General features: G+C 46.2%; 2 protein-coding genes across 2 annotated transcripts; both read left to right on the forward strand.

Annotated features, from left to right (window-relative positions):
* The first annotated feature begins 4360 nt into the window (after positions 1–4360).
* LOC129470295 (transcription initiation factor TFIID subunit 13-like) lies at positions 4361–4735 on the forward strand. Its single transcript, XM_055257964.2, has one exon. The coding sequence runs from the start codon at positions 4361–4363 to the stop codon at positions 4733–4735; it is 375 nt and encodes a 124-aa protein (XP_055113939.1).
* A 1695-nt stretch (positions 4736–6430) lies between these two features.
* LOC129470444 (TATA-box binding protein associated factor 11 like protein 2-like) lies at positions 6431–7027 on the forward strand. Its single transcript, XM_055258282.2, has one exon. The coding sequence runs from the start codon at positions 6431–6433 to the stop codon at positions 7025–7027; it is 597 nt and encodes a 198-aa protein (XP_055114257.1).
* The last annotated feature ends 5537 nt before the right edge of the window (positions 7028–12564 follow it).

A 12564-nucleotide genomic window follows, 5' to 3' on the forward strand; every position in this document is an offset into this window, starting at 1 on the left:
CTTTGCTGGAATGCTTATGTCTGGGTTTCAGTAAGTGAAGGCGCCAGAAATGTTTCCCGAATGTTGTCCTGGGTAATTTTCATGCCCTTATGTATTTTTGTGAGTCATCACAAAAACAGTTAAACTCTTTTCCAAACTGCAGAAATAAAAATTACATCACAAAGCTTTTTTTTTTCTCTCAGTTGACCCTTCTCCTATTCCTGCCTACTGTGCTTTACGTCAGCAAGTGATCCTTTACTGTTTTAGAATGTAATATAGTATAGATGCATCGTAAAAGACGAGAGAGCATCCAATTCCAAAATCACCTTTCCTCACGCCGCCATTTGTAGCGAACTTCTATGTAGTTGAAAAGGCATACAGACAGCCTGTTGATACTTCATGTTTGCTACACACGGTGATATGGCCGGTTCATCCAGAGACACTGAAATTTAGTTCAAAACACTGCCTTAGAGTATTCCTGATTTTATTGATTCCACCGATGATCCACTCGGAAAATCAAACCTGAGTACACAGACATGGGGGAAGATATTAAAATATCGGACCAAGTAGGTTCATCACGAGTGACAAAGTTATTCCCAACTCTACTTGGACATACTCTGCTGTATCTTTATGATGCAATTGAGTAATTTTTCTTTACAGAATAAAGACCTGAGACTTACGACGGAATCACCCTGAACCTTCCCAGCACAGCTCACAGACATCCGTGGTTCCATTTCAGTGTGTTTCCCTCTGCCATGTGCCCCCTGAATCACAGAGTGAAAGCCAAATTTTCGAAAAGACCCCATTGTTCTGCTCTAATATCGAATGCAGAATAACATGTACTCTTTCTTCCTGGAGCCAAATAAACCCCCATACAATATAGTTGTATTTCCTCATACCCTCAGCTTTTGCTGCTAAAATAGGACTTATGGTACGTAGCATCTGCCTTTGGGTATTACGGAAATTTCTAAATTTTACCAAGAATTGGGAAATTCCGTTTCATACCTCCATATTCTGGCCTTCTTCAGCTTTCCTTTCCTTTAACCAACTTTCTTGCCTGGGCGTACCACAAGTTAGACCGGTGTGTCTTAGAGACACAAGGAGGGTACAGGTTCTTGGCAGAACTCATGGAGATGGGAGGGCTCCCTCAGAAATGAAAGTGCTTGAGCTCCCAAAGGAAGTAAGGTCCTAGAGACTCATTATCTCCCAGTCTTAACATGGCTCTCAGCTCATTCCTTTTCCATAGCATGGAGCAGTCTTGGAAGCTGTATTCTGGCAGATGTGGCAGCTCTGGCCCTTTCAGAACACTAGAGGAAAAGAGAACCTGGCCCAAGCAGCCTGCGGTCTAGACAGGCATCAGCAGAGGGCAGTGCTGATGGCGACTCCACACACAAGCTTAGAACATTTCTCTTGCCCCTCATAGAACTCAATACATTGAGTGGGGTCTGAGTAAATCTGAACTGCTGAAGACAGAAACAAGTTCACATCAAGGTCTCAGAGGTCAGCTCAAGAGCAGGAACACAGCGTTGTTCTCTCAGAGAGGAAAACTGGATTAGTTGAGAGGGTTCAGTGTCCCTACGCATTTTTTTTTTTGTTTTTTCCTGTAAGTTATGGGATACTAGTGCAAAACGTGCAGGTTTCTTACCAAGGTATACATGTGCCATAGCGGTTTGCTGCACCAATCCACCCACCATCTAGGCTTTAAGCCCCACATGCCTTGGGTGTTTGTCCTAATGCTCTCCTTTCCCTGGCCCCCCACCCCGTGACAGGCCACGGAGAGTCACGTTCCACTTTCTCTGTCCATGTGTTCTCATTGATCAACTCCCACTTTTGAGTGAGAAGATGTGGTGTTTGCTTTTCCGTTCCTGTGTTAGTTTGCTGAGAATGATGGTCCCCAGGGTCGTCCATGTCACTGCAAAGAAGACGAACTCATTCTTTTTTATGCTGCCTAGTATTCCCGGGTGTATATACCACACATATTCTTTATCCAGTCTATCACTGATGGGCATTTGGGTTGGTTCCAGGTCCTTTGCTCTTGCAAACTGTGCCGCAGTGAGCATATCTGTGCATGTGTCCTTGTAATTGGATGAATTATAACCCTTTGGCTATATACCCGGTAATGAGATAGCTGGGTCCAATGGTATTTCTGGTTCTAGATGCTTGAGGAATCGCCACACGGACTTCCACAATGGTTGAACTGATTTACACTCTCACAGACGTTGTAAAAGTGTTTCTGTATCTTCACAGCCTTGCCAGCATCTGTTGTTTCCTGACTTTTTAATAATCGCATACGAAATCTTCTCAATATGTAATATCACATAGCCACAGCTCTCAAGAAAGAAATCTGTAGACAGTGTTATCTTTTCAGGAGAAAGCTTTGACTGCTTTCATGGCTGGTTGTATTACACGTTTACGACAATGAGGTTTTTCCTGGAGCTTCACTACAAGTCGTAAAGTCTTTCTCATAATGTACCTATGGAGACTACCTAGAAAAATGTGGTCTCTGACTGGTGCTGGTAAGGTGGTGACAAGATATCTAACAAATAAAGTGACCGTACTTGACTATTTTCCAAAGTTTACTATTTCGGGGTCAGCTTAAGAACCTCACTGCCCGCCTTTGCCCTCACAAGTAATTAGCATGTGCCTAAATAAAGTTGAAGCCAGCTAGCTCCACTATTCCAAGCAGATACTGTCTAGGGTCTAGTCTCTGGAAGTATAAAGTACAGAGCTTACAAGTACAGCTACGCGAAAAGTTGTACCCAAGCTAGAAAGGCTTAAATGATCAATTGATGGATTTGTGTTTCCTCTGGAAGGGGGTACAAAGCAGAGCGCTAATACACATATATAGGGTAGAAGAGTTCAGGGCTTTTATGGACGGCACACAGCTAGGTGTCTTCAAAGAGGTGCACCAGGGAAGCCTCACTGGGCTCCCGTAGGGCGTCAATGGCCGCCCTCTGGAAGCGCACGTCCCGGATGATGTGCTGCCCGATCTTGCGCATCGGGCGCTGGAAGGGCAGCTTGAGGAGGTGAAGCTGCGTGGACTTCTGGTACTTTCTGATTTTGCGCACTGCCAGGCCTGTAGCGGTGAGGCTTCTTGATCCCTCCTGTAGGCGGCGCCCTCTTGCCGGCGGCTGCAGTGGCCAGGGTCTTCGTGGCGCCTGCCAGGCTGTGGCTTTGCCTGGCCACAATGGTGAAACCTCCTCTCTACTTTAAAGAATACAAATTTCTCCTGGCGTGGTGGCGCGCACAGTTGCTCCAAGCTACTCTGGAGGCTGAGTCAGGAGAGTTGCTTGGGCCCAGGAGGCAGAGGCTGCAGTGAGCTGCCATCAGGCCACTGCAATCCAGTCTGGGGGACAGAGGGAGACTCTGTCTCGAAAATAAATAAATAATATGCAATACAATACAATACAACAGCAGAACATAGAAATCATATTTTCATATTCCCCACACCCAGCCCAGTCTATTTCAGAGTATGTGATAAACCACTTGTTTCCCTATGAGTTAGAGATTTTTTTCTCAGACGTTTAAGTTTTCTAATGTGCAACTTCATAAAAGGTCTCATTTTTACCCTCATTGTTTTCTTTATTGTTGTGAAATGTGAACTTTGCGATTCTGTGAGGAATCCAGAATTCTGAAATGCCCCCGGCATTTCCCGCCCCGCCCTCCCCAGAGCCTAGCCCTGCCTCTGCCCCTCCCTTGGGTGCGGACGGAACCTCGAATTGAGGAGCCCGCCCAAAGCCCTGATTAGATTAGGATTACCCTGAAACAATAGCTGTTAAGGGCTGGGTCTAATTCAATCGTCTGTGCTCTTTATTTGGGACTGAACCTCCCTGAGATTCCATTCCCCTGTGGGTGATTCCTCAGCCCTGGAGGTGCAGACCCAGGGAGCTGCACGGCCCAGACCTGGGCAACACCTGTAAGAGCTCAGAGCATCCTCCCGGCAGCTGGCAGAACAAACAAGTGGGCCTGGGTTTCACATACCTGAGGAATTGGATTCTGCCACGAACTCGAATCAGATCGACGCCAGATTCTTCTCAGGTGAAGGCAACGACCCCACAGACAGACCCATCCTGGAGGTCCCTCGTGTGACTCTGAGCAGGAGGCAGTCACTTGGCCTAGTAGAACTTCTGAGCTGTGAGCCGGGGTTTGTTTTCAATATCCAAAATTGGTGAGAATTTCTTCTGCATTCATCTAAAACTAATAAACTCTCCATCCACAGGTTTCTCCATATTGTGGAAGTGAGATAAAGCAGTGTGTGTGTTTGTGTGTGGGAAGGGGAGGCAGGGAGCTGTGTCCACTTGTGACTAATCTATGGCTCGCCAGAAACATAGCAGCCAAAATCTTTGAAAGTTTCTGGGCTGTGGGTCGGCGGGCCAGTGGGATGGCAGACGAGGAAGAAGACCCCACCTTTGAGGAAGGAAATGAAGAAATTGGAGGAGGTGCAGAAGGTGGACAGGGTAAAAGAAAGAGACTTTTTTCTAAAGAATTGCGATGTATGATGTATGGCTTTGGGGATGACCAGAATCCTTATACTGAGTCAGTGGATATTCTTGAAGATCTTGTCATAAAGTATATCACTGAAATGACTCACAAGGCAATGTCAATTGGAAGACAAGGTCGAGTACAAGTTGAAGATATCATCTTCTTGATTCGAAAGGACCCAAGGAAGTTTGCCAGGGTGAAAGACTTGCTTACTATGAATGAAGAATTGAAACGAGCTAGAAAAGCATTCGATGAAGCAAATTACGCATCTTGACACTTTTTGTAGATTCTGAAAATTACCATCTGGGGAAACCAGATATCATAATTGTATATTTTCTAAAGTAAGGTTCTGATATCTAGCCGTGTAAATGAAAGATGGAGAAACAGAGAGTTTTCAGCCTTTCTTTTTATGCTTTTGATTTTAGAGTGATATTGGTGCATGTCGTTGCCTGCCTTTGTATTACCATACTTTAATCACTTACCGGGTTTTAATGACCACGCATAAGTCAAAGTACCTTGCAAACCGTGTCGTTCCTTCTGACTTTTGACTATCTGAAGGATAAAGTCGTATTTGCGTGTTAGGTATGTTTACGCCCTTGTAACCTTGTGAGCTATACTGTAGCTTTTTTCTTTTTCTTTTTCTTTTTTTTTTTTTTTTTCAGAGGGAGTCTCGCTGTGTCGCCAGGCTGGGGTGCAGGGGCGTGATCTCGGCTGACTGCGGGCTCCGCCTCCCGGGTTCGGGTGATTCTCCTTCCTGGGCCTCTCGGGTTCCTGGGAAGTGCAGGCGCCTGCCACCATGCCTGGCTAACTTTTCGTATTTTTGGTGGTGACGGGGTTTCGCCATGTTGGCCAGGATGGTTTCGATCTCTGAACCTCGTGATCCGCCTGCCTCGGCCTCCCACGGTGCTGGGACTGCAGGCGCCAGCCACCGAGCCTGGCCTACTGTAGCTATTTAATATGTGAAATCGAAATGGCATTTCTGACTTGACAGCTGAGGCTTGTACTTCATGTATTCTGAAGTTTTTAGACAACAACTAGTTTACTGTCTAGTTCATTATTAAAGAGAATGAACTAGGCCGGGCGTGGTGGCTCGTGCCTGTAATCCCAGCACTTTGGGAGGCCGAGGCGGGCGGATCACGAAGTCAGGAGTTCGAGACCATCCTGGCTAACACGGTGAAACCCCGTCTCTACTAAAAATACAAAAAATTAGCCGGGCGCAGTGGCGGGTGACCGTAGTCCCAGCTACTCGGGAGGCTGAGGCCGGAGAATGGCGTCTACGCGGGAGGAGGGGCTTGCGGTGAGCCGAGATCGCTGCACTGCCCTCCAGCCTGGTCGGCAGAGCGAGACGCCGTCTCCACACAAACAAGCAAACAAAAAAACAGAAAGCAAGTTTCACATTGCTTTCACAATACTTAATGCTGTGTTGGAAGGCTTTTTGATTTAAAATCACTTTGGATTGATAACATCCTGTTAAAGTTTTAGGAGAACACGTTTTCCCGGATCAAATTCAAGCTTCTTAAAATAAATGCTTTCAGTAGCAGGAATGGCATTGCTTAAAATGCTGACGGCAGGGTAAGCGTTTGCGTTAGTGTTTTATTAACATATTTGTAAGTACTTGTTCGTCGTGGAAATGTGTCCTTGCCTAAAACCATAGGTGGCTGTGGAAACCATGTTTGTAGTTCGGAATACCCAGGTTTTGTGGGTATTTGCTCTATGCGTAAAATTATTCTTGCCCTTAGTTTAAAGTAAGGATTACAGTTGGATTGAAGTCGATCACTGAATGTTATTGTTTATGAGACTTAACATTTTGAGTGCCGCTTAATAAACATGATCTGTAAATCAAAAAAAAAAAAAAAAAACAAGAAAAAGGATGGTTCTCAAAATCTCACTTCGGATCCATAATCAAACCACCCCAGCTGTAACTTCTGCTGCTACAGCTGCTGTCACGGAGCAGACCTGAGTCTCACCCATGGAGACAGGCAGGCAAACAGTTGTGTCTGCTGAGATGTTCGCCACGCCCCAAGGTCTGAAGGGCAGCAACAAGGACGGGCTCCCTGAGGACCTAGATGGGAACTTGGAAGAACCCAGGGGTCAGGAAGGTGAGCTCAGCAGTCAGGATGTCACGGACCTCACAGAAGGCGACAGTGAAGCCTCAGCCTCAGCTCCTCCTGCAGCCAAAGGACGGAAAAGAGATACCAAAGGAAAGAAGGAGAGGAAGCCCACCGTGGATGCGGAGGAGGCTCAGAGGATGGCAACCCTGCTGTCTGCCATGTCTGAGGAGCAGCTGGCCCGCTACGAAGTGTGTCGCCGGTCAGCTTTCCCAAAAGCACGCATTGCAGGTCTGATGCATTCTATCACTGGCGGATCGGAGCCTGAGAACGTGGCCATTGCCATGGCTGGAATAGCCAAGGTCTTCGTCGGAGAGGTGCTGGAAGAGGCCCTGGACGTGTGTGAGATGTGGGGAGAAAAGCCCCCACTGCAGCCCAAGCATTTAAGGGAGGCTGCTCGCAGGTTAAAGCCCAAGGGCCTCTTCCCCAACAGCAACTACCAAAAAATCATGTTCTAGGCCCAAGGCCAGAGGGAAGGGTCTGTTTGTGCAGGCATAAGTACTGCATTCGTCTTTCAGTGACAGGACTGCGTTTGCTGGAGCTTCTGCATCTCAGTCTACCCTGGATTTACCCACCATCTTAGTGTCTTGAGACGTCAAGCTGCCCTTACCTGGATGAAGACAGCAGATTGTTTGGTAGTAGCCTTGGCTAAATGTTTGGGCCTCCGAGGTCATGTTGAGGCCTTTTTGTATGTCTTTCTAGTTGGAAGAATAAAGGTGCCTGGGCCTTGAGCATCCTGTGGACAGGAAGCTGCATTCAGAGAGGGAAGCCCTTTCCAGGACATTTGTACGGTTCCTTGCTGAAGCCTGCTGTTGCCGTGTCTTTGCTGGAATGCTTATGTCTGGGTTTCAGTAAGTGAAGGCGCCAGAAATGTTTCCCGAATGTTGTCCTGGGTAATTTTCATGCCCTTATGTATTTTTGTGAGTCATCACAAAAACAGTTAAACTCTTTTCCAAACTGCAGAAATAAAAATTACATCACAAAGCTTTTTTTTTTCTCTCAGTTGACCCTTCTCCTATTCCTGCCTACTGTGCTTTACGTCAGCAAGTGATCCTTTACTGTTTTAGAATGTAATATAGTATAGATGCATCGTAAAAGACGAGAGAGCATCCAATTCCAAAATCACCTTTCCTCACGCCGCCATTTGTAGCGAACTTCTATGTAGTTGAAAAGGCATACAGACAGCCTGTTGATACTTCATGTTTGCTACACACGGTGATATGGCCGGTTCATCCAGAGACACTGAAATTTAGTTCAAAACACTGCCTTAGAGTATTCCTGATTTTATTGATTCCACCGATGATCCACTCGGAAAATCAAACCTGAGTACACAGACATGGGGGAAGATATTAAAATATCGGACCAAGTAGGTTCATCACGAGTGACAAAGTTATTCCCAACTCTACTTGGACATACTCTGCTGTATCTTTATGATGCAATTGAGTAATTTTTCTTTACAGAATAAAGACCTGAGACTTACGACGGAATCACCCTGAACCTTCCCAGCACAGCTCACAGACATCCGTGGTTCCATTTCAGTGTGTTTCCCTCTGCCATGTGCCCCCTGAATCACAGAGTGAAAGCCAAATTTTCGAAAAGACCCCATTGTTCTGCTCTAATATCGAATGCAGAATAACATGTACTCTTTCTTCCTGGAGCCAAATAAACCCCCATACAATATAGTTGTATTTCCTCATACCCTCAGCTTTTGCTGCTAAAATAGGACTTATGGTACGTAGCATCTGCCTTTGGGTATTACGGAAATTTCTAAATTTTACCAAGAATTGGGAAATTCCGTTTCATACCTCCATATTCTGGCCTTCTTCAGCTTTCCTTTCCTTTAACCAACTTTCTTGCCTGGGCGTACCACCAGTTAGACCGGTGTGTCTTAGAGACACAAGGAGGGTACAGGTTCTTGGCAGAACTCATGGAGATGGGAGGGCTCCCTCAGAAATGAAAGTGCTTGAGCTCCCAAAGGAAGTAAGGTCCTAGAGACTCATTATCTCCCAGTCTTAACATGGCTCTCAGCTCATTCCTTTTCCATAGCATGGAGCAGTCTTGGAAGCTGTATTCTGGCAGATGTGGCAGCTCTGGCCCTTTCAGAACACTAGAGGAAAAGAGAACCTGGCCCAAGCAGCCTGCGGTCTAGACAGGCATCAGCAGAGGGCAGTGCTGATGGCGACTCCACACACAAGCTTAGAACATTTCTCTTGCCCCTCATAGAACTCAATACATTGAGTGGGGTCTGAGTAAATCTGAACTGCTGAAGACAGAAACAAGTTCACATCAAGGTCTCAGAGGTCAGCTCAAGAGCAGGAACACAGCGTTGTTCTCTCAGAGAGGAAAACTGGATTAGTTGAGAGGGTTCAGTGTCCCTACGCATTTTTTTTTTTGTTTTTTCCTGTAAGTTATGGGATACTAGTGCAAAACGTGCAGGTTTCTTACCAAGGTATACATGTGCCATAGCGGTTTGCTGCACCAATCCACCCACCATCTAGGCTTTAAGCCCCACATGCCTTGGGTGTTTGTCCTAATGCTCTCCTTTCCCTGGCCCCCCACCCCGTGACAGGCCACGGAGAGTCACGTTCCACTTTCTCTGTCCATGTGTTCTCATTGATCAACTCCCACTTTTGAGTGAGAAGATGTGGTGTTTGCTTTTCCGTTCCTGTGTTAGTTTGCTGAGAATGATGGTCCCCAGGGTCGTCCATGTCACCGCAAAGAAGACGAACTCATTCTTTTTTATGCTGCCTAGTATTCCCGGGTGTATATACCACACATATTCTTTATCCAGTCTATCACTGATGGGCATTTGGGTTGGTTCCAGGTCCTTTGCTCTTGCAAACTGTGCCGCAGTGAGCATATCTGTGCATGTGTCCTTGTAATTGGATGAATTATAACCCTTTGGCTATATACCCGGTAATGAGATAGCTGGGTCCAATGGTATTTCTGGTTCTAGATGCTTGAGGAATCGCCACACGGACTTCCACAATGGTTGAACTGATTTACACTCTCACAGACGTTGTAAAAGTGTTTCTGTATCTTCACAGCCTTGCCAGCATCTGTTGTTTCCTGACTTTTTAATAATCGCATACGAAATCTTCTCAATATGTAATATCACATAGCCACAGCTCTCAAGAAAGAAATCTGTAGACAGTGTTATCTTTTCAGGAGAAAGCTTTGACTGCTTTCATGGCTGGTTGTATTACACGTTTACGACAATGAGGTTTTTCCTGGAGCTTCACTACAAGTCGTAAAGTCTTTCTCATAATGTACCTATGGAGACTACCTAGAAAAATGTGGTCTCTGACTGGTGCTGGTAAGGTGGTGACAAGATATCTAACAAATAAAGTGACCGTACTTGACTATTTTCCAAAGTTTACTATTTCGGGGTCAGCTTAAGAACCTCACTGCCCGCCTTTGCCCTCACAAGTAATTAGCATGTGCCTAAATAAAGTTGAAGCCAGCTAGCTCCACTATTCCAAGCAGATACTGTCTAGGGTCTAGTCTCTGGAAGTATAAAGTACAGAGCTTACAAGTACAGCTACGCGAAAAGTTGTACCCAAGCTAGAAAGGCTTAAATGATCAATTGATGGATTTGTGTTTCCTCTGGAAGGGGGTACAAAGCAGAGCGCTAATACACATATATAGGGTAGAAGAGTTCAGGGCTTTTATGGACGGCACACAGCTAGGTGTCTTCAAAGAGGTGCACCAGGGAAGCCTCACTGGGCTCCCGTAGGGCGTCAATGGCCGCCCTCTGGAAGCGCACGTCCCGGATGATGTGCTGCCCGATCTTGCGCATCGGGCGCTGGAAGGGCAGCTTGAGGAGGTGAAGCTGCGTGGACTTCTGGTACTTTCTGATTTTGCGCACTGCCAGGCCTGTAGCGGTGAGGCTTCTTGATCCCTCCTGTAGGCGGCGCCCTCTTGCCGGCGGCTGCAGTGGCCAGGGTCTTCGTGGCGCCTGCCAGGCTGTGGCTTTGCCTGGCCACAATGGTGAAACCTCCTCTCTACTTTAAAGAATACAAATTTCTCCTGGCGTGGTGGCGCGCACAGTTGCTCCAAGCTACTCTGGAGGCTGAGTCAGGAGAGTTGCTTGGGCCCAGGAGGCAGAGGCTGCAGTGAGCTGCCATCAGGCCACTGCAATCCAGTCTGGGGGACAGAGGGAGACTCTGTCTCGAAAATAAATAAATAATATGCAATACAATACAATACAACAGCAGAACATAGAAATCATATTTTCATATTCCCCACACCCAGCCCAGTCTATTTCAGAGTATGTGATAAACCACTTGTTTCCCTATGAGTTAGAGATTTTTTTCTCAGACGTTTAAGTTTTCTAATGTGCAACTTCATAAAAGGTCTCATTTTTACCCTCATTGTTTTCTTTATTGTTGTGAAATGTGAACTTTGCGATTCTGTGAGGAATCCAGAATTCTGAAATGCCCCCGGCATTTCCCGCCCCGCCCTCCCCAGAGCCTAGCCCTGCCTCTGCCCCTCCCTTGGGTGCGGACGGAACCTCGAATTGAGGAGCCCGCCCAAAGCCCTGATTAGATTAGGATTACCCTGAAACAATAGCTGTTAAGGGCTGGGTCTAATTCAATCGTCTGTGCTCTTTATTTGGGACTGAACCTCCCTGAGATTCCATTCCCCTGTGGGTGATTCCTCAGCCCTGGAGGTGCAGACCCAGGGAGCTGCACGGCCCAGACCTGGGCAACACCTGTAAGAGCTCAGAGCATCCTCCCGGCAGCTGGCAGAACAAACAAGTGGGCCTGGGTTTCACATACCTGAGGAATTGGATTCTGCCACGAACTCGAATCAGATCGACGCCAGATTCTTCTCAGGTGAAGGCAACGACCCCACAGACAGACCCATCCTGGAGGTCCCTCGTGTGACTCTGAGCAGGAGGCAGTCACTTGGCCTAGTAGAACTTCTGAGCTGTGAGCCGGGGTTTGTTTTCAATATCCAAAATTGGTGAGAATTTCTTCTGCATTCATCTAAAACTAATAAACTCTCCATCCACAGGTTTCTCCATATTGTGGAAGTGAGATAAAGCAGTGTGTGTGTTTGTGTGTGGGAAGGGGAGGCAGGGAGCTGTGTCCACTTGTGACTAATCTATGGCTCGCCAGAAACATAGCAGCCAAAATCTTTGAAAGTTTCTGGGCTGTGGGTCGGCGGGCCAGTGGGATGGCAGACGAGGAAGAAGACCCCACCTTTGAGGAAGGAAATGAAGAAATTGGAGGAGGTGCAGAAGGTGGACAGGGTAAAAGAAAGAGACTTTTTTCTAAAGAATTGCGATGTATGATGTATGGCTTTGGGGATGACCAGAATCCTTATACTGAGTCAGTGGATATTCTTGAAGATCTTGTCATAAAGTATATCAGTGAAATGACTCACAAGGCAATGTCAATTGGAAGACAAGGTCGAGTACAAGTTGAAGATATCATCTTCTTGATTCGAAAGGACCCAAGGAAGTTTGCCAGGGTGAAAGACTTGCTTACTATGAATGAAGAATTGAAACGAGCTAGAAAAGCATTCGATGAAGCAAATTACGCATCTTGACACTTTTTGTAGATTCTGAAAATTACCATCTGGGGAAACCAGATATCATAATTGTATATTTTCTAAAGTAAGGTTCTGATATCTAGCCGTGTAAATGAAAGATGGAGAAACAGAGAGTTTTCAGCCTTTCTTTTTATGCTTTTGATTTTAGAGTGATATTGGTGCATGTCGTTGCCTGCCTTTGTATTACCATACTTTAATCACTTACCGGGTTTTAATGACCACGCATAAGTCAAAGTACCTTGCAAACCGTGTCGTTCCTTCTGACTTTTGACTATCTGAAGGATAAAGTCGTATTTGCGTGTTAGGTATGTTTACGCCCTTGTAACCTTGTGAGCTATACTGTAGCTTTTTTCTTTTTCTTTTTCTTTTTTTTTTTTTTTTTCAGAGGGAGTCTCGCTGTGTCGCCAGGCTGGGGTGCAGGGGCGTGATCTCGGCT

This window comes from Symphalangus syndactylus, chromosome 20 (assembly GCF_028878055.3).
Source record: "Symphalangus syndactylus isolate Jambi chromosome 20, NHGRI_mSymSyn1-v2.1_pri, whole genome shotgun sequence".
In the NCBI taxonomy this organism is placed as follows: Eukaryota; Metazoa; Chordata; class Mammalia; order Primates; family Hylobatidae; genus Symphalangus; species Symphalangus syndactylus.

Bases quoted from the DNA above. Each gene is read 5' to 3' on its own strand.
- LOC129470295 (XM_055257964.2), top strand. From the start codon at position 4,361: ATGGCAGACGAGGAAGAAGACCCCACCTTTGAGGAAGGAAATGAAGAA.
- LOC129470444 (XM_055258282.2), top strand. From the start codon at position 6,431: ATGGAGACAGGCAGGCAAACAGTTGTGTCTGCTGAGATGTTCGCCACG.